This window comes from Hemitrygon akajei, chromosome 7 (genome assembly GCF_048418815.1).
Source record: "Hemitrygon akajei chromosome 7, sHemAka1.3, whole genome shotgun sequence".
Lineage (NCBI taxonomy): Eukaryota > Metazoa > Chordata > Chondrichthyes > Myliobatiformes > Dasyatidae > Hemitrygon > Hemitrygon akajei.
This window is the reverse complement of record NC_133130.1, coordinates 175,016,544-175,042,119: the sequence shown is the minus strand read 5'-3', so window position 1 is coordinate 175,042,119 and position 25,576 is coordinate 175,016,544. Positions and strand designations below refer to the sequence as shown.

The 25,576-nt window shown below is 44.6% G+C and overlaps 1 protein-coding gene across 1 annotated transcript in view; it reads left to right on the top strand.

Annotated features, from left to right (window-relative positions):
* garnl3 (GTPase activating Rap/RanGAP domain like 3) overlaps window positions 1–25,576 on the top strand; it is a 357,427-nt gene that overhangs the window by 290,120 nt on the left and 41,731 nt on the right. The window contains 5 exon segments of the mRNA XM_073052650.1: window positions 4,632–4,743; window positions 12,282–12,380; window positions 15,692–15,808; window positions 19,346–19,515; window positions 21,029–21,187. Of these exon segments, the coding sequence (XP_072908751.1) occupies window positions 4,632–4,743; window positions 12,282–12,380; window positions 15,692–15,808; window positions 19,346–19,515; window positions 21,029–21,187 (657 nt within the window).

The window sequence follows — 25,576 nt, the reverse complement described above, 5'->3', positions numbered from 1 at the left end:
TCTGTACCTTCTCCTCGTGACTGTGTGGGTTTCCTTCCACAGTCCAAAGACCTACTGGTTGGTAGGATAATTGGTCATCGCAAATTGTCCTGTGATTAGGCTAGGGTTAGGTATCTCTGAACATAAATAAAATTAATCATATTTATTTATTAATTCGCAATATAAAATTGGGTGCACAAAATAAGTAGCACAGTGCAGTCGATCCTTGAGGGGACTAAACAGACACAATGCTAATACATCACAAAGCTGGTTGCAATTCTTCGTTTTAAGACCATAAGACAGAGGAGCAAAATTAGGCCATTTGGCCCATCGAGTCTGCTCCACCATTCCATCATAGCTGATTTATTATCCCTTTCATCCCTGTTCAGAATCAGAATCAGGTTTAATATCACCGACATATGTCATGAAATTAGTTGTTTTGTGGGCAGAAGCACACTGCTGTACATAATCATAAAACACTATAAATTACAACAAGAAATATTATTTAAAAATAATTAATTAATAGTGCAAAAGAGAGCAAAAATAGTGAGGTAGTGTTCATGGATTAATTGTCCCAGAAATCTGATGAGGTAGAGGTTGTTCCTGTCTTCTCCTCGTAACCTTTGACACCCTTACTTATCAAGATCCCATCAAACTGCACTCCAAATATATCCACAGATTCACCCCCCTCCCCCCCCCCCCCCCCGGGTAAAGAAATCCTTCCTCATATCTGTTCTATGATGTCCTTTTGTTCTGAGGCTGTGCCCTCTGTTCCAAGACTCACCCACTACAGGAAACATCCACATCCACTCTATTGAGACCTTTCAATATTCAATAGGTTTCAATGAGATCCGCCCCAAATGCCACCTCCACTCATTCTTCTAAACTCCAGCCAGTACAGGCCCAGAGCTCCTCACACTTCAACACTTTCATTCCTGGGATCATACTTGCGAATGTCCTGTTGATCCTCTCCAATGTCAAAACCGCTCACAATACTCAAAGTGTGGCCTGACCAAAGCCTCATGAGGCCTCAGCATGACGTCCTTGCTTTTCCGTTCTAGGCCTCTGGAAATGAATGCCAACATTGCTTTTGCCTTCCTTACTACCGATTCAACCTGCAAGTTAAATTTAAGGGTCCTGCATGAGGACTCCTAAATCCCTTTGCACCTCTGATTTCTGAATTTGCTCCTCGTTTAGAAAATGGTCTACACCTGTACTCCTTCTAACAAAGTGCATGGTAATACAGTTCCCTACACCGTATTCCATCTGCCACTTCTTTGCCCATTCTCTCAATCTGTCCAAGTCCTTCTGCAGACCCCCTGTTTCCTCAACTCTACCTGCCCCTCCACCTACCTTCGTATCATCGGAAATCTGACCACAAAGCCATCAAATCCGTCATCCAGATCATTGATATATAATACAAAATGAAATGCTCCAACAGCCAACCAGACAAAGGCTCCCTTTATTCCCACTCTATGCTTCCTGCCAGTCAGCCAATCCTCTGTCCATGCTAGTATTTTTCCTGTAGCTCTGAGGGCTCTTACCTTGATTAACAGCCTCAGGAGCAGCTCCTTGAAGTGACTAACCTGCTACAGTGCTCATGCATCACTCAGCTGTTGGTCTCCCCCCCTCCACCCCCACTAAGGGAAAGTTTGATGGCTGCGATTCTCTGTGGCTGAGTGATTCCAAGGATAAAACAAGAATGGGAATAAACAGGAAAGGGATTTAAAGCAACACACACAAAATGCTGGAGGAACTCAGCAGGTCAAGCGGCATTTATGGAAATGAACATTTCAGGCCAAGACCCTACTTCATCACTGGAAAGGAAAGGGGTAGACACCAGAATAAGAAGATGGGGGAGGGGTAGGAGGACAAACTGGAAGCTGATAGGTGAAGCCAGGTGGATGGGGGAGTGGGGATGACGTAAGAAGCAGAGAGGAGATAGGTGGAAAAGACGAAGATCCGGAGAAGAATGAATCTGATAGGAGAGGAGAGCGGATCGTGAAAGAAAGGGAAGGAAGATGGTCACCATGGGGAGGTGATAGGCGAGGAGAAGAGGTAAGAGATCAAAGTGGGGAAATGAACAAGGCGGAGGGGAAAAGGTCACCGGAAGTTGGAGAAATCAGTGTTCATGCTGTCAGGTTGGCGACTACCCAGGCTGAATATAAGGTGTTGCTCCTCCAAGCTGAGAGTGGACTCACCATGGCAGAAGAAGAGGCATGGACTGACATGTCAGAACAGGAAAGGGGGTAGGATTTGAAATGATTGGCTACCGGAAAATTTTGCTTTTCCATGATGCAAAATTCAAAATAGGTTAATTTCATTTCCTGTACACAAGTGTAAGAAGAACGAAATAATTTTTTGGATCAGATACAGCACAAAAGAAAAAACACAAAAGACAAAGAACATAATAATAATGATAACAAAAAGCACACAATAAATATAAATATATACGATATCTTATATAGATATGTCCATAAAGTGACACTGGGCTGTACATAATGTGACTGACAGGAAATAATAAAGTAGTGGTGGGATTAGTGGGTGGAGGTGTTGATCAGCCTTGCTGCTTGGGAAGGTAACTGTTTTTGAGTCTGGTGGTCCTGGCGAGGATGGAACGTAGCCTCCTCCCTGATGGGAGTGGGACAAACGGTCCATGAGCAGGGTGCTGGGATCCTCCCTGATGGGAGTGGGACAAACAGTCCATGAGCAGGGTGCTGGGATCCTTCCTGATGCTACTGGCCTTTTTCTCCCCAGCACCTTTCTCTACACGTGTCCTCGATGGCAGGTCGGCTAGTGCCGGCGTTGCTTTGGGCAGTTTTGACTACCCGTTGTAGAGTCTTCCTGTCCGCCACAGAGCAGTTTCCGTACCCTGCAGTGATGCAGCTTGTCAGGACGCTGTCCACTGCAAATCTGCAGAATGATGTGAGTATGGATGTGCAAAGTCCAGCTCTCTTCAGCCTCCTCAGAGAGTAGAGTTGTTGCTGAGCTTTCTTGTGTGTGCAGGATGTGTTCTGGGTCGGTGAGAAGCTGTATATGATGTGGACTCTCCTTTCTGTTTCCATTGCTATGCCACTTACGTAAAGAGCGGTGCGAGTGGTGTGCCTTCTCCTTTGTCTTGTTGACATTACGGATTAGGTTATAGGCCTGGCACCTTCTGCCTCTGTAGGCTGCCTCATCAATGTTGGTGATGGGCCCCACCACTGTCGTGTCATCGGCGGACTCGATAATGCGATTGCTCAAGTGTTTGTCCATGCAGTCACGCGTGAGCAGAGTGTATAGTAATGGTCTCAGCACATGCCCCGGGGGATGATGGGGAGAGAGGAATGGTTGTGCATCTTGACTTTCTAAGGTCTGTTGGTTAGGAAGTACAGAACCCTGTTGCATAGTGGTGTATTTAGACCAAGGAGTAAGAGTTTGTGGTTGGGGCTGAGGGGCTCCACAGAGCAGTCTCACCAATGTAGAGGAGGCTACATTAGGAAGCAGCAAACACAGTAGATGAAACCAACAGATTCACAGCTGAAGTGTTGCCTCACGGGGAGGAATTAATTGGGAGAAGGACTAGAGAGGAACTGGCCCAAAGATGATGTTGGAAGTCACTGTGTGAAGAAATGCTGAGCACAGTAACACGTTTGTGAGGTATCTTCATAAGTACTTGAGTGACAGAGCTGGGAAGTGGGATCAGCCAAATATTGTGATTGTTGGTTGACATGGCGACAGTCAGCTAAATAGTTCCATTCTTTTCTGTAGTTTTCTATGATTCATTGGAGAAGCTTGTCTCCACTCAAAAGCATTTGACAGACCTGAATGGATTACTTTCTAAATGAACGGCTTTAAATTGATTTCAAAAAGCAACTGGCTGTATTGAATCAGTGAGGAATACCTCAGTAAGGAAAAGTCTGTCTGGAGGGTACATCGCTGCAACAGACATTGAGCCTGGCCAATTCAGAGATTCAAGAGGGAGCAGACTTCCTGTGTCTGAGTATGGCAATGCGCCAGCATCTGTGAAAGAGCTAGTTTGGAATTTAATTATACTCAAAGCATTACCTCTCAGCCATCGGAGAGGGTAGCTACACTCACCCCAACACTGAACTGATTCCACAGCCTATGGACTCACTATTAAGAAGTGTAAAAATACGTCCTTAAAAACGTCCATATAAAAGCACGTTCTCGATATTTATTGCTTATTTATTTATTTATTATTATTATTACTTTTTTTTCTCTTTTTTTGTATTTGCAGATTTTTGTCTTTTGCACATTGGCCGTTCGTCTATAGTTGTGTGCATTTTCATAAATTATATTGTATTTACTCAGAATGCCTGCAAGAAACTGAATCCCAGGGTAGTATATGGTGACATGTATGTATTTTGATAATGGATTTTGAACTTTGAGAGGAAGCCTTCACCATTTCAACGTGTCAGGCAGCATCTATGGAGGGAAATGGACAGTCACCGTTGCAGGTTGAGACCCTGCATCAGGACTGTTATGGAATCCCACTGGGTTCCATAATCTTGAATTTTGGAACAATTTTACATTACAGCTCCTATGAAATAGGTTTCATTGGTTGGCTTTGATCATTGTGGCATGTTGTACTAGACATCAACTTCTCAGTCAGATCACCTCAATGTTTTTTTTGTCTACTTTGCTTGCAGCCCTGGGAACCTCAGTGTTTCTGCAACAATTTTCCCCTCGAAATCATCTGCAGCGATTCCTGGGGCCAGTCGTTACTGATTTCCACAGAAGCTGGGGTTCTGCTGTTGGACGGTTAGTGTGATGACAATTTTGGACTAGTTTTCAGTGTTTTTTACTGTGTAGTGGCTGCGTGTGTGTGTGTGTGTGTGCGTGTGTGCGTGTATGTGTGTTTGTGTGTGTGTTTTCCTCTCAACCCCATTCTCATACCTTCTCCCCATAACACCTTGACTACCCAAGAATCTATCAACCTCCCCTTTAAATATACCCAATGTCTTGGCCTCCACTGCTGTCTGTGGCAATGAATTCCAAGACATTCCTCCTAGAACCAGGGGGCACAGTCTATTCAGAGGCTGTGCCTCGTGGTCCTAGACTCCCCACTGTAGGAAACATCCTCCCCACATCCACTCTATCTAAACTTTCCAATGTTTTAATAAGTTCCCCCCTCTTTCTTCTAAACCCTAATGAGTGCAGACCCAGAATCATTAAAACCCTCTGGTCATCTCTTTGGAATATCTGCACTCCTTTAGTTTGTGTTCCCTTAGCATCCCGGAATGGACTGTTCAGATCCCAAGCCTGGAATTCCCTCCCTAAATCATTTAAGGTTCTCCTGTAAATGATCGAGGATCAATTTTACTCACCATATGTATTTACGTGTATTAGGAATTTGCTGTGCTGTGGTTGGTCAGGCATGACATGCAACAAAAAGCAACATTGAATAATTACAAAGAATAAAGAATTACATAAAAAATAAAGTTGGAGGATAAATATAGATGTGGACTAAAATTTGCAAAACTATATAAATACCAACATTTAGAATGTAAACTGCATTATAAACAGTGGTTTAAAGTGTTTACAGTGGAGTGGTGGGGGTAATAGATTGGGGAGGCTAACTAGAATGGTTGATCAGATTAACCACTTGGGGGATGAAACATTTAAAATGGCATGAAGTTTTTATTTTAATACTCTGTAGTGCTGAGTAGATGTGAGCTTTTCGATAAGGTAGTTTGCAGGGTGTATAGTATCCATAATGATCTTTCCTGCCCGTTTCTTTGCCCTGCCTACATACAAGCTCTGCTGTGATAGTAGAACGCAGCCAATGGCCTTTTCTGCTGACCTGACAGTTCACTGTGCTTTTTAAATATCGTGAGAGAATGCTACGCCAAACACCAGTAATGGCTGATGTGAGGATTCTCTCTCTGATGGCACTGGAGGGTGTTGGATGTGAGGATTCTCTCTCTCTGATGGCACTGGAGGGTGTTGGATGTGAGGATTCTCTCTGATGGCACTGGAGGGTGTTGGATGTGAGGATTCTCTCTGATGGCACTGGAGGGTGTTGGATGTGAGGATTCTCTCTCTCTGATGGCACTGGAGGGTGTTGGATGTGAGGATTCTCTCTGATGGCACTGGAGGGTGTTGGATGTGAGGATTCTCTCTCTCTGATGGCACTGGAGGGTGTTGGATGTGAGGATGCTCTTTCTGATGACACTGGAGGGTGTTGGATGTGAGGATTCTCTCTCTCTGATGGCACTGGAGGGTGTTGGATGTGAGGATGCTCTTTCTGATGACACTGGAGGGTGTTGGATGTGAGGATAATCTGATGGCACTGGAGGGTGTTGGATGTGAGGATTCTCTCTCTCTGATGACACTGGAGGGTGTTGGATGTGAGGATTCTCTCTCTCTCTGATGGCACTGGAGGGTGTTGGATGTGAGGATTCTCTCTGATGGCACTGGAGGGTGTTCGATGTAAGGATTCTCTCTCTCTGATGGCACTGGAGGGTGTTGGATGTGAGGATAATCTGATGGCACTGGTGGGTGTTGGATGTGAGGATTCTCTCTCCCTGATGACACTGGAGGGTGTTGGATGTGAGGATTCTCTCTCTCTCTGATGGCACTGGAGGGTGTTGGATGTGAGGATTCTCTCTCTCTCTGATGGCACTGGAGGGTGTTGGATGTGAGGATTCTCTCTCTCTGATGGCACTGGAGGGTGTTGGATGTGAGGATTCTCTCTCTCTGATGGCACTGGAGGGTGTTGGATGTGAGGATTCTCTCTCTCTGATGGCACTGGAGGGTGTTGGATGTGAGGATTCTCTCTCTCTGATGGCACTGGAAGATGTTGGATGTGAGGTTTCGCTCTCTCTGATGACACTGGATGGTGTTGGATGTGAGGATTCTCTCTCTGATGGCACTGGAGGGTGTTGGATGTGAGGATTCTCTCTCTCTCTCTGATGGCTCTGGAGGGTGTTGGATGTGAGGATTCTCTCTCTCTGATGGCACTGGAGGGTGTTGGATGTGAGGATTCTCTGTGATGGCACTGGAGGGTGTTGGATGTGAGGATTCTCTCTCTCTGATAGCACTGGAAGATGTTGGATGTGAGGTTTCGCTCTCTCTGATGACACTAGAGGGTGTTGGATGTGAGGATTCTCTCTCTCTGATGACACTGGAGGGTGTTGGATGTGAGGATTCTCTCTCTCTCTCTGATGGCACTGGAGGGTGTTGGATGTGAGGATTCACTCTCTGATGGCACTGGAGGGTGTTGGATGTGAGGATGCTCTCTCTGATGGCACTGGAGGGTGTTGGATGTGAGGATTCTCTCTCTCTGATGGCACTGGAGGGTTTTGGATGTGAGGATTCTCTCTCTCTCTGATGGCACTGGAGGGTGTTGGATGTGAGGATGCTCTCTCTGATGACACTGGAGGGTGTTGGATGTGAGGATTCTCTCTCTGATGGCACTGGAGGGTGTTGGATGTGAGGATTCTCTCTGATGGCACTGGAGGGTTTTGGATGTGAGGATTCTCTCTCTCTGATGGCACGAGGGTGTTGGATGTGAGGATTCTCCCTCTGATGTCACTGGAGGGTGTTGGATGTGAGGATTCTCTCTGATGGCACTGGAGGGTGTTGGATGTGAGGATTCTCTCTCTCTGATGGCACTGGAGGGTGTTGGATGTGAGGATTCTCTCTCTGATGGCACTGGAGGGTGTTGGATGTGAGGATTCTCTCTGATGGCACTGGAGGGTGTTGGATGTGAGGATTCTCTCTGATGGCACTGGAGGGTGTTGGATGTGAGGATTCTCTCTGATGGCACTGGAGGGTGTTGGATGTGAGGATTCTCTCTCTCTGATGGCACTGGAGGGTGTTGGATGTGAGGATTCTCTCTGATGGCACTGGAGGGTGTTGGATGTGAGGATTCTCTCTCTCTGATGGCACTGGAGGGTGTTGGATGTGAGGATGCTCTTTCTGATGACACTGGAGGGTGTTGGATGTGAGGATTCTCTCTCTCTGATGGCACTGGAGGGTGTTGGATGTGAGGATGCTCTTTCTGATGACACTGGAGGGTGTTGGATGTGAGGATAATCTGATGGCACTGGAGGGTGTTGGATGTGAGGATTCTCTCTCTCTGATGACACTGGAGGGTGTTGGATGTGAGGATTCTCTCTCTCTCTGATGGCACTGGAGGGTGTTGGATGTGAGGATTCTCTCTGATGGCACTGGAGGGTGTTCGATGTAAGGATTCTCTCTCTCTGATGGCACTGGAGGGTGTTGGATGTGAGGATAATCTGATGGCACTGGTGGGTGTTGGATGTGAGGATTCTCTCTCCCTGATGACACTGGAGGGTGTTGGATGTGAGGATTCTCTCTCTCTCTGATGGCACTGGAGGGTGTTGGATGTGAGGATTCTCTCTCTCTGATGGCACTGGAGGGTGTTGGATGTGAGGATTCTCTCTCTCTGATGGCACTGGAAGATGTTGGATGTGAGGTTTCGCTCTCTCTGATGACACTGGATGGTGTTGGATGTGAGGATTCTCTCTCTGATGGCACTGGAGGGTGTTGGATGTGAGGATTCTCTCTCTCTCTCTGATGGCTCTGGAGGGTGTTGGATGTGAGGATTCTCTCTCTCTGATGGCACTGGAGGGTGTTGGATGTGAGGATTCTCTGTGATGGCACTGGAGGGTGTTGGATGTGAGGATTCTCTCTCTCTGATAGCACTGGAAGATGTTGGATGTGAGGTTTCGCTCTCTCTGATGACACTAGAGGGTGTTGGATGTGAGGATTCTCTCTCTCTGATGACACTGGAGGGTGTTGGATGTGAGGATTCTCTCTCTCTCTCTGATGGCACTGGAGGGTGTTGGATGTGAGGATTCACTCTCTGATGGCACTGGAGGGTGTTGGATGTGAGGATGCTCTCTCTGATGGCACTGGAGGGTGTTGGATGTGAGGATTCTCTCTCTCTGATGGCACTGGAGGGTTTTGGATGTGAGGATTCTCTCTCTCTCTGATGGCACTGGAGGGTGTTGGATGTGAGGATGCTCTCTCTGATGACACTGGAGGGTGTTGGATGTGAGGATTCTCTCTCTGATGGCACTGGAGGGTGTTGGATGTGAGGATTCTCTCTGATGGCACTGGAGGGTTTTGGATGTGAGGATTCTCTCTCTCTGATGGCACGAGGGTGTTGGATGTGAGGATTCTCCCTCTGATGTCACTGGAGGGTGTTGGATGTGAGGATTCTCTCTGATGGCACTGGAGGGTGTTGGATGTGAGGATTCTCTCTGATGGCACTGGAGGATGTTAGATGTGAGGATTCTCTCTGATGGCACTGGAGGGTGTTGGACGTGAGGATTCTCTCTCTCTGATGACACTGGAGGGTGTTGGATGTGAGGATTCTCTCTCTGATGGCACTGGAGGGTGTTGGATGTGAGGATTGTGGTTTCGTCTTTGATGTTGAATAACATTGCCACTATTAGGAAATTTAGCTGTTGGAATTGTGATGGAACTTACAAATTCAAAAGCCCTGTTTCTTTAAATGCCTTAAATACGTTTATTAATGGTCACTGTTTAATTAAAGAGCTGCATCTCAACTTATGTTCTTATCTGTGATGTTTGATATTCTTACATTGCACACATCTGTCTGAACCTCAGGTCAGTATCAGGCTCTAGATTATCTGTACGATGTGACCAACATGTGCAAAACATTATTTTGGGGGATTTTAACCAGGCCAGCTTGAAAATGTCATGATTGGTTCTTCGCAAATTTTTCTACAGAATTGGCTTGTCTTTGCCTTCTCCTGGGCAGTGTCTTCACACGGCGGGTGACCCCAGCCATTACCAATCTTCTTCTTCATGTGCCTTGTGGGTTACACGCTTGGAACGATCCCTTGCAGCGTCGATATCACGCGCATTTGGATCTGTTAGTTCTTTCACACTGTCCATATATTTTCTTCTTTGCCTTCCTCTTCTGCATTTCCCAGGCATATGGCCTTGTAATGTAAGGTATTCTATTTCTCCCTTTCTGAGACATGGTCCAAAAGTTTAAGATTCCTCTCATTGAATGTTCTCATTAAAGATCTTTTCTTATGGGCATGTTGGAGTACTGTCTCATTAGTTACACCATCTCTATATGATATTTTCAGAATTCTTCTAAGAAATCTGTTGTTTCTAAGTTTCTGTGGAGTTCTGGTGTTATGGTCCATGTTTCAGAATCATACAGCAAGATTGACCAGATGTAACATTTTAGTAGCCTAAGCCTTGTTGTCATAAAAATGTGTGTGTTGGTAAAAATGGGTTTCCTTTTTTTGGAAGTTGGTTTTGGCAATGGCAATTCTTCTTTTTATTTCTACTTTACTTCTAGCATCTTGTGATACAAAGCTACCAAGGTAACTAAAGCTGATCTTTTGTTCAATCTCTTGGTTACCGATGTACAATTGGCAGGTGGGAGTATCCTGCTGTTTTGATATTACCATACATTTGGTTGTTTTCACAGTTGATGGTTAGACCAAAATCTGCACTTGTTTGTACTACTTTGTCTAGGAGGATTTGTAGGTCTTCTGCAGCACTTGCTATTAGGGTGGTATCGTCTGCATATCTTACATTGTTGATGTTAACACCTCCAATTTTTATTCCATCTAGGTCTTCTATTTCTCTGAGAATCATTTCACTATAGATATTAAATAATTCCGGTGAGGCAAAGCATCCCTGTCTAACTCCTCTTTGAATTACTCTTCAGAAATTGTCTGCCTGGTGTCAGTAGTTGCATAACCAGGTCTTGTGATATGCATCAGATGCTCACACGACCATCCACCCCCTGCTCCCATGGCTTCACATGACACTGATCGGGGGCTAAGCAGGTGCTGCACCTTGCCCAAGGGTGACCTGCTGACTGTTAGAGAGAAGAAGCACCTTACACCTTCTTTGAAAGAGACGTATCAAAAAAAAGTAGTGAGGTAGAGTTCATCGGTGCAATGTCCGTTCGGAAATCTGATAATAGAGGGTAAGGAGCTGTTCCTGAAATGTTGAGTGTTTGCCATCAGGCTCCTGTACTTCCTTCCTGATGATAGCAATGAGATGAGGGCATGTCCTGGTGATGGGGGTGCTTAATGATGGATGCTGCCTTTTTGAGGCATTGCTCCTTGAAGATGTTCTGGACTCTATGGCACACTAGTGCCTTGAAATCTCTAAACAGCCTTTACTCTGCATCTCCCTAATATCAATGTCCACCTTCTGTCTCTATCTCAAGTTGGGTTTGGTCAAACTCCAGTGAAGTGCCTCAAGCATTTCTATCCTCTTGTTATTGATAGAGGAGCCGCTCAATTCTAAGGGAGGTACAAATCTTAAAATTCTGCCTTGAATCCTCCAATATTCCAGCAGTGGGGTTAATTGGCCTTTGGTTAACTAATAGCAGTGGGTGGAACTCAGCAAGTGCAGGCTCGAGCTTGCAGGGAAAGGATTGGAACAGTTTGGAGATGGTGTATGCAATGTCAAGTTTCTAATCACACAGGGTATTAATTATGTGCAAGCACACAGTAAAATAATTATAAGAAAATGAGTTCTGTACCTAATAAAGTGGCCACTGAGTGTATGTTTGTGGTCTTATGTTGCTGTTGTCTATCCAGTTCAAGGTTTGGAGATGTTCTTCTGCACACCACTGTTGTAATATGTGGTTACTTGAGTTACTGTTGTCTTCCTGTCAGCTTGAACCATCTGGCCATTCACCTTTGACCTCTCTCATTAACAACATGTTTTCACCCACAGAACTAACAGTCACTGGATGTTTTATTGTTTTTCAAACAATTCTCTGTAAACTCCAGAGACTGTTGTGAGTGAAAATCCTAGGAGATCAACAGTTTCTGATTACTCAAACCACCCTGTCTGGCACCAACGGTCAAAGTCACTTACATCATATTTCTTCAAACATTCTGATATTTGTTCTGAACAGCAACTGAACCTCTTGACCATGTCTGCTTGCTTTTATGCATTGAATTGCTACCTCATGATTGGCTAATTAGATATTTGCATTAACAGGGAAATGTAAGTTTAATGATTATAAGATATAGTTTTGAAACGTAAAAAAGATAATGAGGAGTCAGCACTCTGACAGTATAACTCTAGTCTGGTTTCAACTCCGTTAATTTGTATAATTGTATTTGATTCATTTTAAATTTGATTGGGCTTTAATTGGACCACCAGTTATTTGTGTGATGAGTTGCAGGCTACAATATAAAAATTTCTAGCATTTTATCCCAGGTTCCTGAGGGACAGGGAAAGGGTTAATTGATATTTTTGTAGGATGAATCTAACTGTGGTCTAATTTTAGCTCTGGTTGTTTTTGGTCCATACAGAGGGGCAAAGCCCAGTGCCAGTGTTTGACAGGACACTACCAGTGAAACAGATGGATATCTTAGAAACTCAGGACCTCTTCCTCTGCCGAGCTGATAAAGGTAACTGTAATGAGGACTAATTAACAGAAGGACAGATGCATATAGCCACCATCATGACCTCACTTCCCCCTACCCAACCACAAGGACTTGCAATGTGTCAACTATTTTTAAAGGAAAAAATGATTATCTTTATTTGTCACATGTACAGTGCCTATAAAAAGTATTCACCTCCTTGGAAGTTTTCATGTTTTAGTGTTTTATAACATTGAATCACAGCGGATTTGATTTGGCGTTTTTGACACTGATCAACAGAAAAGACTCTTTGGTGTCAAAGTGAAAATATATTTTTTCAAATTGGTCTAAATTTATTAGTTATTAAACACAAAATAATTGATTGCATAATTACTCACCCCTTTCAAGAGAGTATGTAGTAGATGCACCTTTGGCAGCAATTACAGCCTTGAGTCTGTGTGGATAGGTCTCAGTCAGATTTGCACATCTGAACACTGCAAGTTCTCCCCGTTCTTCTTTACAAAACTATTCAAGCTGTCAGATTGCGCAGGGGTTGTGAGTGAACAGCCCTTTTCAAGTCCAGTCACAAATTCTCAGTTGGATGGAGGTCTGGACTCTGACTTGGCCTCTCCAGGACATTAATTTTGTTGTTCTTAAGCTACTCCTGTGTAGCTTTGGCTTTATGCTTGGGGTCATTGTCTTGTTGGAAAACAAGTCTTCTCCCAAGTCACATTTCTTTTGCAGACTGCATCAGGTTTTCCCCCCAGGATTTCCCTGTATTTTGCTGCACTCATTTTACCCTCTACCTTCACAAGCCTCCCAGTGGAGCATCCCCACAGCAGGATGCAGCTCACCAGCATGCTTCACGATAGGGATGGTGGGTTTTGATGATGTGTGGTGTTTGGCTTACACCAAACATAGTGTTTAGACTGATGGCCAAAAACTCAGTTTTGGTAGACCATAGAAACTTTTTCCAGCTGACTTCAGAGTCTGGCAAACTCTAGCTGAGATTTCATGTTTTTTTCGACAGTGGCTTTCTCTTTGCCACTCTCCCTTAAAGCTGCGACTGGTGAAGCACCCGGGCAACAGTTGTTGTATGCAGAGTCTCTCCCATCTCAGCCACTGAAGCTTGTAACTCCTCCAGAGTTGTCACTGGTCTCTTGGTGGCCTCCCTCACTAGTCCCCTTCTTGCACGGTCACTCAGTTTTAGAGGACAGCCTGCTCTAGGCAGATTTACAGCTGTGCCATATTCCTTCCGTTTCTTGATGATTGACTTAACTGTATTCCAACAGATATTCAGTGACTTGGAAATTTTCTTGTATCCGTTTGCTGACTGGTGCTTTTCAATAACCTTTTCACGTGGTTCCTTGGCATGCTCTTTTGTCTTCATGGTGTTGTGTTATGCCAAGCAGCTGGACCTTCCATACAGGTGTAGTTTTAGTATTATCAGTTGAAACACCTTGACTGCACAGATGTGATCTCCATTTAACGAATTTTAAGACCATAAGACAAAGGAGCAGAAGTCGGCCATTCGGCCCATCGAGTCTTTTCCGCCATTTCATCATGAGCTGATCCAATCTTCCCTTTAGTCCCATTCCCCCGCCTTCTCAGCATAACCTTTGATGCCCTGACTACACAGATACCTATCAATCTCTGCCTTAAATACACCCAATGACTTGGCCTCCATCACCGCCTGTGACAACAAATTCCATAGATTCACCACCCTCTGGCTAAAAAAATCTTTTTGCATCTCTGTACTGAATGGGCGCCCTGCAATCCTCAAGTCATGTCCTCTCGTACTAGACTCCCCCACCATGGGAAACAACTTTGCCACACCAACTCTGTCCATGCCTTTCAACATTCGAAATGTTTCTATGAGGTCCCCCCTCATTCTTCTAAACTCCAAGGAGTACAGTCCAAGAACGGTCAAACGTTCCTCATATGTTAACCCTCTCGTTCCCAGAATCATTCTAGTGAATCTTCTCTGAACCCTCTCCTCTAGAATTATGTGACATCTAAACCCATTTGTCTGAACCAGTGATCATTTGGTGTGTCATATTAAAGGGGGTGAATACTTATGCACTCAATAGTTTTGTGTTTTATATTTGCAATTAATTTAGATCACATTGAAGAGGTCTGTTTTCACTTTGACACGAAGGAGTTTTTCTGGTGATCAGTGTCAAAAAAGCAAAATTAAATCCACTGTGATTCAATGCTGTAAAACAATAAAACATGAAGATTTCCATGGGAGGTGAATACTTTTTTTATAGGCGTGGCACATCGAAACATACAGTGAAATGCATCGGTCGTGTCAGTGACCAGCACAATCTCAGAATATGCTGGGGGGGAGCTGGTCGTGGTGCAGCTCACAATTGTTGTCTTGTCTCCAGCATCAAATTTGCATGCCCACGAATTACTAACCCGTACTAACTATACATCTTTGGAATGAGGGAGGAAGCCCACACAGACATGGGGTTAATAGAATAGAATAGAACTTTATTGTCATTGCTTGAGACAATGAGATTCCAGTCCGTGCAAAACAGATATTTAGAATGCATGTGGTACAGCTTAATTTTTTTTAAAATTCTGATATTTACATGCAACAAGTGGCTTTGATAGTCCATAAGGTTCAAAGGCATTTGGCAAGCTGGTGTGTAGCGTGTCTCGGCTGCATAATAGCCCTCAGGAAGAAGCTGTTTTTCAGTCTTACTGTCTTGGCTATGATGTTTGTGTATCTCCTACCAGAAGGTAGGAGATTAAACACATAGTGTCTGGGATGTTACAGACGGAATTGAACCCTAGTCTTACAACTGGCACTGTAAAACTTTGTGCTATCCACTATGCTACTGTTCTCCCTTCAGCCCCTTTACTTCTTCCACCTATCACCTCCCAGCTTCTTACTTTGTCCCCCACTCCTCTCACGTTACCCACCATCCCCCTCACCTGGTCTCACCTGTCAGCTTGTACTCCTTCCCCTCCCTCCCCTTTTTTATTCTGGTTTCTTTCCCCTTCCTTTCCAGTCCTGATGAAGGGTCTCAGCCTGAAGCGCTGACTGTTTATTCCCCTCTATAGATGCTGCTTGACCTGCTGAGTAACTACGGCATTTTGTGTGTTGTAGGAGAGTTCTTTGTGCTCCACAAAGGGATTATCTCTCACTTTCCGTCTCTGCATCAGAATTGGCCATTTCTGCTGTAAGCCAGGCACATGATATGATCTCAGCTTTTTCTCTGCTCATGAGCACAGACTGAACTCTTGAACGTCTGACAGGGGTTCTTCAATATGGCACACCGCTTCTGCAAGTGAGATTGTGGCCCATCTTTACTGCCATTCAGTGCAAAATGTCTGGCTTGTTCCAACAGGGAAAGACGCACGGCTGTTTGTGTTTAGACTGAGCACTATCAAGAGGGCTCTGGAGGAGAGACAGCTTGTGAAGGGTAAAGCCGACTGTAAGGACAACAAGCTTGAAAAAACAAAAGGTAATCCCCTTGGAAACGATGCTTCCCAGAAATACCCTGTACACACCCTGAGTTAAGGGTGAAAGGTGAAATGTTTAAGGGGAACATGAGGGGAAACTTCTTCACTCGGAGAGTGGTGGAAGTGTGAAACAGGGCATGATGGGTTACAGGCTGGGGCTGAGAGGAAAATTTGGTCAGCCATGACGAAATGGCAGAATAGACTCAGTGGGTCAAATGGCCTAATTCTGCTCCTATATCTTATGGAATGAGCTGCCAGCACAAGTGGTGCATATAAGCTCGATGTCAGTGTTTAAGAAAAGTTTGGATAGGTGCATGGACAATAGTGGGTATTGACCTGGTGCAGGTCAATGGTAGTTTAAATGGTTTGGCACGGACTAGATGGGCTGAACGATGGTAAGACCCTTAACAGTGTTGGTACACAGAATAATCTTGGTTGCATTCCACCGCATCATTACAGAGGCTGTACAGGTTGACGGGATAATAGCATATGGAATGCTTGCCTTTATTAGTCGAGGTTTTCAGCTCAAGAGTCGGGAAGTTATGCTTTATAAAACTCCAGAGCTTTCGTATTCATTTCTGGTCACCCCATTATCGGAAGCTTGTGGAAGCTTTGGAGAGGGTGCAGAAGAGGCTTACCAGAACACTGCCTGGATTAGAAGTCTAGAGGTTGGAAAAACTAGGGTTTTTCACCAGTACTGATAAAGGATCTTGGCCTGAAACATTTATTCCCCACCACAGATGCTGCCTGACCTGCTGAGTTCCCTCAGCATTTTGTCTGTGTTGCTCCAGATTTACAGCATCTGCAGAGTCTCTTGTGTCTAAGGTAGTTTTCTCTACAGTGGCAGAGAAGTCCCCTGAACATCTCTGATAGAGATTTATAAGAGGCATTGATAGGGCAGACAGGTAGTAACTTGTTCCCAGGGTTGAAATATCTAATACTAGAAGGCATGCATTTATGGTGAGAGGGTTAAGTTCAAAGGAAACGTTCAGGGTAAGATTTTTATACAGAGAGTGGTGCATGCGTGGAATATGCTAAAGAGGATGCAGGTACAATAGAGGCATTTAAGGATCTTCAGATAGGCATATGGAAGTGCAAAAATTGAGAAATGCGTACATTGCACAGACAAAAGGGCTTAATTTAATTACTAGTTCCATTAGTTCCATAACCATAAGGCCTTGAGACTCCATTCTGGCCATAGACTCTGCTCTGCCATTTCATCATGGCCGATCTATTTTCCCTCTCACCCCCCAATCTCCTCCCTTCTCCCGGTAACCCCTGCATCAGGTCTTTGTCTGAAGTGTCGTCTGTTTACTCCTCTTTGTAGATGCTGTTTGACTTGCTGAGTTTTACCTGAATAGTGTGTGTATGTTGCTCAAAGCCCCTGTGGGTAGATCCTGAGGTGGCACATCCCACAACACATATGCGGCCTTGCTGCCATCAGCATCGGGCTGCTTTGTACGATATGCATACATATATATACAATATGCACAATATATACAATATACAATATTGTACGATATGCATACATATATATAGTAGTTTCACCAGCGGTCGGATGCCATCTCTGGGTGTCCATAGTGGCACGCCCTTATTTTAAGTGAATTTGGAATTGGCCGCTGCCAATTGAACAAATTATAAATGTGAATTGTTTTCCGCATCAGTAGCTATAAAGGAGAGCCCTGAATTTACCGAGGGAGTGACTGTGAGGCCATCGGTAACAGTGAAGAAAACGTGATCTGCATAGGTGGTGTTAACTGCAGAGTTCTAGACCTCGCAGTCGGTGAGACACCACCTCCCCACACGGTTCACTGCCACGGTCCTCTCCACCGTAATGTGTCATTGTAACTGGTTTGTCACCATCACTTTGTTTTGCCTGCCGTCCGTGCAGATCATTTCACCACATTGGTACAGAATATTGAGGCAGTAGAAGGGAAAAGCAATCACAGGATGTAGGAAGTAGCATTCTTGTTACAGCGAATGTACAGTACAGGCAGACAGTGTAGTACAAAGCCAAGACCGGGTCGACTGTGAGATCAGGAGTCCATCTTACTGTGCTAGAGGTCTATTTAGTAACAGCAGGATGGAAACCCCCCCCCCCCCCCCTTGAGCCTGGTAGTACATGTGCTTCAGCTTTTCTACCTTCTGCATGATGGAAAGGGGAGGAGGGGGGGTTGTCGGCAGTGGGAGGAGTCTTTGATTACGTTGGCTGCTTGTCCAAGGAACCTCCAAGAGGACCATAACTTTCAGAGCTATGCTGGCTGGAGGCACGGCTTTATGCTTTGCCCCTTTGGAGGGTCACCCATGCCAAACAGGTCAAAGGGTAGAGGCCAGATGAAGAGTGGTCCACTGGTTCTCCAGGTTTGGGGGTTTAGCTCAGGGCTAACAGCCATGATTGGTAAAGTAAAATTATTACGGAAACAGCAATGAAGAATCCTTCTGCATCTGAGTGTGACGGTATTCCAGAGTCTCCACCCGGGACTTGTGTGACTGAGAGGAGTGAAAACCGAGAGGAAGCTACTGACATGAAGAAGGAATCCCTGAACACCGCCAGAGATGGAGGACCTTCATTGGTGCCCTAAACAGCAGAGGTGTAATAGGCAGTAAGTAAGTTTTCCAAGGTGGAAGAAGAAATCAGTGAACTGGTAAGTATTCCAGGTACTAGCCATGAATTCTGGCCATAGAACGTAATGTGTCTTGGTCATTGAGGTGTATTCTGGCCGTAGAACGTAATGTGTCTCAGTCATTGAGGTGTAATTGAGCTTAAATTAGTATACTTAGTCTTGTTTGACTGGTATAGGAGGAGGCTGTTTGGATGATCAAGTCCATGCTGGTGTATAACCAAATCCCCACCCCTCTCATTAACTCTTACTACCCAGACAATTTGTTCTCTCTCGTATTCCCATCAACTTCTCTTTGAATCGTTCTTCTTCACATTAATCTGAGTCCCTAAAGTGAGTTATTTTATGTATGCCATTTAATATGATAAATGTATCATAATTCCATGCTTTCTAAAATGGTAAAATTTACAAATGTTTCCGAGAATTCACCTATTTAAATCACATCAGCAAGTCACAAATTTTATTTTATTCTGTTAGTAGTTTGAAAAAAGAGATAAATATAAACACAGGACATTCTGCAGATACTGGAAATCCAGAGTAATACACACATTGAAAATCAACACATTGCACATTTAGCCGGAGACGTAATGTAAAGATTTTTAATCCTCACATATGTGAACGATGTAAGAAATAAATTCAATTCATTTCAATTCAAATTCACAGAATGCTGGAGGAGCTCAGCAGGTTAGGCGGCATCTACAGAGAGGGATAAAGGGCCATCATTTCGGGACAGGGCCCTTCATCAGGACAAATGTTTTGCTTTTTGCGCTTCTTAGCTTGCTGGCTGTAGAAGTGCTTCAGTGGTACTGGATGCCGGGAATCCCTTTCAACTGACAGCAGACCAGTGTCAGGAAAGGGACGTTCTGCTGGATATTTGCAAGCCGATTCACGCGGGGTCTCTTCTTTTTCTTTCTGCAGGCTGTCATTTGTACGCCACTAACACGCACCACAGCAGCGAGCTGCGTGTCGTGGTGGCTATTCGGAACAAGCTGCTCCTTATCACGAGGAAAAGCCTCCACAGGTCCAACAGCTTTCCCAGTTTGCAACCGTCTGCGGAATCTCCTGTTGAAGAATTCCAGTATATTAGGGTAAGCTTCAATAGCTGGGTTTGCATGGGGCATGGTAGCATGGAGGTTAACTTGCCAGACCAGCAACCAGAGTTAGGACCATAAATCGAACCAGGAGTTCAAATCCCACCAATGGAAGAAAATAAATGTGATTTTCTTTGAGTTTCGTAAATGATAGCCATGAACTGATTGGAATACCGCAGAGTTCATTAATGTTCTTGACATTGATAGAGAAGTGGCAGATGGAGTTTAAACCAGAAAATTGTGAAAGAGCTGTGAGGTAATGTTGCAGCTGTATAAAACCCTGGTTAGACCACACTTGCAATATTGTGTTCAGTTCTGGTCACCTCATTATAGGAAGGATGTGGAAGCTTCAGAGAGGGTGCAGAGGAGATTTACCAGGATGCTTCCTAGATTAGAAAGCTTGTCTTCTGAGTATAAGTTGAGTGAGATGGGGTTTTTCTCTTTGAAGTGAAGGAGGATGAGAGGTGACTTGACAGAGGTGTACAAGGTGGTAAGAGTCATAGGTTGAGTAGACAGCCAGACACTTTTTCCCAGGCTAATAGGTTATAAGAGCCAGCATAATTTTAAGGTGATTGGAGAAAGTATAGGGGGATGTTAGAGTTAAGTTTTCTACACAGAGAGTGGTGGGTAAGTGAAATGCCCTGCCAAGAGTGGGACATTGAACCCATGACCACTACCTCACTGCTTTTTTATTTCTTATTTTTTTGCACTATTTATTTAATTTAACTATGTAATATATATATTAAACATATAAATTCTGGGGAGGTCTCTCAATGTCCTCTTTGATGCAGCATCCTGGGATTATATTAATCCTAGTGAACAAATGGGGCCTGTTTTACCATCCCGTGAAAACTGGTATCTCCAGCAGTGTAGAACTCCCAGTGTCGAATAATGATCTGAAACTGTGAAGGCCCAAGGCTCATCATGAAATGAGCTTCTTTTTTAACCTAAAAAATTAGTTAATGTAATTACATTGAACAATGAAATAAAAATAACTCACCTACCACAGTGATAATTAACAGCTCTGCGTACCTGGAGAGAAATATCTGCCATAAATCTATTCTCTGTTGATCAGAATGCATTCAATCTGATGGAAGCTAAGTTTAAATGAGGACTACCTTCTTCTAACACAGAAACCAGTGCATTCAAGCCTCTCTGTGGGAATAGAGCATACCCCTTAAACTTCCCCTCATTATAATGTTGGAAGAACTTTGCTGGTCTTTAAGACCATTCTGCCCACCAAACCTATTCTGCCATTTAGTAGGATTATGGCTAATCTGACATTCCACAGTTCTACTTTCCTGCTCTTTGACTCCCATCGTTGCCCACTCACTTAACCTATCTATATCCCTTTGCAACCTCCTTATACCGTCTTCATTACTTGTTTTCATTCCAATCCCTTTCCCCATTTCCCTTTGACTTCATGCTGGGAGCACACGCGATCATGGCCTTGCCTCCCTGCTTCCTGCTTCTCGGTGGTAGTCATCTCGCCCTCTGCATCTGCCCGCAGGAGATCTGCCTGTCTGACCCCCCAGTCGTAATGACGCTCGTGGACGGGCCAACGGGAGAGAACGACAACCTGATCTGCGTCGCCTACCGCCACCAGTTTGACCTGGTGAATGAGAGCACAGGCGAGACCTACAGGCTGCACCACGTTGATGCGAGCAAGGTGAGCAAGACGAGGGGAGAGACTGAGGAAACCCCTCGGCCACCTCTGAATCATATTAAATATCACGAAAAAAACGTTTGTCTAAACTTAACAATGGGGCAGAGCTATTACTACCGACCTTATAAAATAATTAGTCACATAATGCATTAGAACGCAAATCAGTATCTGACAGCTAATTGAATTTGCCCCATATCGCCTGAATAGGGGCATTAAAATACAAGTAACTGAGGTGAGTATCGCATTTTAGTTGTTTTTTTTTTATTCACTATCTGACCAAGTCTTGCTTGCCAAGTATAATTCAATATGAACCAAGCTTTAATTATGTTGGAGGCCTGTAATGTTGTAAACAATCAGCAGGTCAATCAGCATCTGTGGAAAGAGAAACAGAGTTAATGTTTAAGCTGGAAGATGGGTCATCCGAACTGGGAATGTGGGAAAAATCATTTCAAGTTTTAGAAATGGGGATTGTAACTGGTTTATTATCGTCACAAGTACCAAGATACGTACAGGGAAAGGCTGTGTTTTACATGCCATTCATACAAATCAAACTGTTGCAATACCAACAAAGTCACCGGAGAGGCACAGCTGGTAGATTTAAAAGTAGTCTTTTATTCAACAAAATGAGACACTCTCTGGAGGAAGAGGCCTCCTAGACCCTATATTTCATATGCTACAGATCAAGTGATTATTCTGTAGTTACAATGTTTCTACAATGCTTCCTTTGAATTACATATAATTTTCACACCTCCTTCTCTGCACCCACACTCCAGCTGCCCAAAATGAACGTTAATCAGCATTGTCTGGTTTTCAATTAACTTATGTCCATAGCTCCGGGAAACTATTGACCAGGGCTGCATTTTAAATTTAATCTACAATCCATATTCAGGTCTAAAGATTAGTTGCTAAAGTTAGTATTTGCTATAATATGCACTAGCACATTCCAAATATAATTACATCAATTTAGTACAAAAAATGACAACAATGATGAGGTAGATTGAGGAAGGTCAGCCATGTTCGAATGGCCTAGCAGACTCAATGGGCCTAAATTGGCTTCTGTGTCTTATGTTCTAATAAAACAGCTTATACGGTCATATAAGGAACAGCTTCTTTCCCTCTGCCATTAGATTTCCAAATGGTTCATGAACGCCACTTCATTATTTGTGTTTTTTTGCACTATTTATTTATTTTGTAATTTATAGATTTGGGAAAAAAGACTCTGATAATTCACCTTATCTGTGCCCCTCACAGTACCTCTACAACATGGGTTCCAGCCTTCTTCATGCCATGGACCCCAGGTTGGGAACCCCTGCTTTATGAGGTCATTTCTAACCCCATAACCATACCTTACAGCGCCAGCTATAAGATCAAGTTCAATTCCTGCCTGTACGTTTTCACTGTGACCGCATGGGTTTGCTCCAGTTTCCTCCCACAGTCCAGAGACGTACAATTAGAGTTTGTGAATTGTGGGCACGTTGGGGGGGGGGGGGGGGGGTTTGGCCTTAGCATCAGTTGCACGCTACCCAGAAAAATCCTCGCTGATTTCATTTGATGCAAATGATGCATTTCACTGTTGTTTTGATGTAGATGTGATGAGTGCTGTCGCAAGGAAAGCAGCATCCATCATCAAGGACCTCACCATCCAGGCCATGCTCTCTTCTCACTACGGCCATCAGGATGGAGGTAGAGGTCGCGCACCACCAGGTTCAGGAACAATCATTACCCTTCAACTTCTCTCACCTCAGCTTTGAACTGATTCCGAAACCTATCGACTCACTTTCAAGGACTCTACAACTCATGTTCTCAATGCTATTTATTTATTTCATTGTTTAATTTGCACAGTTTGTCCCGTTTTATGCACTGGTGGTTTGTCAGTCTTTGTATGTAGTATTTTTACTGATTCTATTGTATTTTTTGTTCTATTGTGAATGCCTGCAAGAAGATGAATCTCTGGGTAGCATATGGTAATAAACTTACTTTCAACTTTGAACTAATCTTTCCATCTGGGCTTCCTAAGCCCTTCCATTTCTCTCCCAACCAGATTGCATGAAGATATAGATTCTGTTACTGCTTCTACCCAACAGCCAATACAGCTCTTTTGTCTCCATGGTTACCGTTGATGGTCATCTGGGAGCCGCAGCTTGTGATTATGAAGTGATCTGGTCTCTGCTTTAACGTGTTGGGAAAGCCTGCTGTTTGGCTCGATGTTGCTCCCCTTTGACTCCGATGCGTCAGATACTGCCCTGCCTCCTCCATTTCCATGGCAGATGCTCACAGCGTTTATTATCACAGTGGCCACCAGCAAGAGCTGGTGTTCCTCTGGGGCGGAAATTAGAGGGAAACTCTCAAAGTACGTCACACGTCTCATTCAATTACTGTATACGTAGTAAATGTTACAAATGGCAAAAGTGCCTCTCATTCTGCCCAGGAGCTAAATTCTTTGTTAGTCACTCTTTTTTTCTGGCAAATGATCATCACCAGCAATAGTGTTTAAATTCCCTTTGGACTTAGTGTGGCAGAACCAAGGTGAAATGAGGCAACAGGCCCATCGCCAAGAGAGATGAAGACCCGAGATTCGACTGATTTATGCACCGTGCCGAATCGGAAAGGTCAGGTGCAGGCCAAATCGATGAGGCATGGACCAGACCCCGGAGCATTCTGAAGCAACAGAAACTGATGTTTGGACAATGATTTAGGCATTGGGTCAGATTGAAAAGATCAGGGTGTCAGGGCCCGAGGTGAGGGACAGGCCGATTCAGATCGCTGCTCCACGTCGTTTACTGGGCTCTGTGCAGAAGTAAGGGTCCATGGACAAGCTCTCCTCGTGGAATTCAGTTCAGAACGCTGTTCGCTTGCTTTTATTGTTTGCATGATTTGTTCTTTTCCCTCTCCCTCTGCACATTGGGTGTTCGACAGTCTTTTTTCGAAGCGTTTCTTTGTTTCTTGGCTGCCTTCACAGAGACGAATCTTAAGGTTGTATAATGTATACGTACAGTACCTTGATAATAAAGGTACTTGAACTTTAAAAATCCGTGGCAACGTGCCTGTGTGTGGTGTTTTTAACCAGAGCTGGTCATTGATTTCTGGGGTGGGGGGGGGGGGGGGGTAGGGGCGCAGTGCACATGGTTCTGTCTACATGGACTGTGCTGAGGGTGAACGGTCAGAGAGCTTCGGGTTCTGAGGAGGGAACGTCACCTGTGCTGGTCTAATAACATAGTCGCAATTGCGAAGAAAGTTCACTGGTGCCTCTCCTTCTTCAGGAGGCTAAATATATTTGGCTTGTCTCCTTTGCCCGCACAAGTTTTTATCCGTGCACTGCAGAAAGCATCCTATTCGGATGTATCATGGCTTGGTACGGCAACTGCTCTGCCTGTGACCGCAAGAAAACGCAGAGAGTTGTGGACGTGGCTCAGTGCATCGTGGAAACCAGCCTCCCCTCCATGGACTCCGTCTGCACTTCTTGCTGCCCCAGTAAAGCAGCCGACATCATGTAAAACAGAACCAGTCACCCTGGACATTCTCTGTTCTCCCTCCCTCCCACCAGGCAGAAGATCTAGAACCCTGAAAGCAGGTACCGCCTGGCTTAAGGAGAGCTTTTATCCTGCTGTTATGTAGGAAGACTAGTGAATGGCCTCCAACCTAATGGCATGACTATCGATTTCTCCTTCTTGTAAACAAATTCCTCCCACCTCTTCCTCTGCTCCGTGCTTCTGGCATGTTGCCTCATCTCACCTGCCTGTTGCTTCCCCCCAGGTCCCCTCCTCCTTCCCTTTCTCCTGTGGTCTGCTCTCCTCTCCTGTTAGATTCCTTGCTCTTTCCCACCCACCTGGCTTCCCTTATCTCCCTTCCAGCTAATGTCCTTCACCTTCCCCCCCCCCCCCCCCCACCACCTCAGTCCCGAAGAGGGATCTCGGCCCGAAATTTCGACTCATTATTCCTCTCCAAAGATGCTGCTGAGTTCCTCCATCATTTTGAGTGTGTTACTCTGGATTTCCAGCATCTGCAGAAACCCTCCCGTTTATGACTTAATGTTCTCTTTGAACTCACAATCTACCACATTGACACCCTTGCACCTTGTTGTTAGTAACTGTAACACTTTATTCTTCATTCTGTTATTGTCTTACTTTGTGCCAGCTCAACACACTGTTGTAATGATTTGTATGAACGGAATGCAAAACAAACCTTTCACTCTATACATGTGACAATAATAAGCCATTTGCCACGTGGGGTGGAGTTGTTGGCAGCTCTTGGAGATCAGGGACTCCACTTCAGATACTTCCCTGTTTTGAATGTTCTGGGCGGATTTCTGCATTTACTGCTCTCTTAGGAGGTCCCTGACTCAACCTGTGTTTGCACAAGTGGGTCTAACCTGTTTCCTTGTGCTGTCTTTAT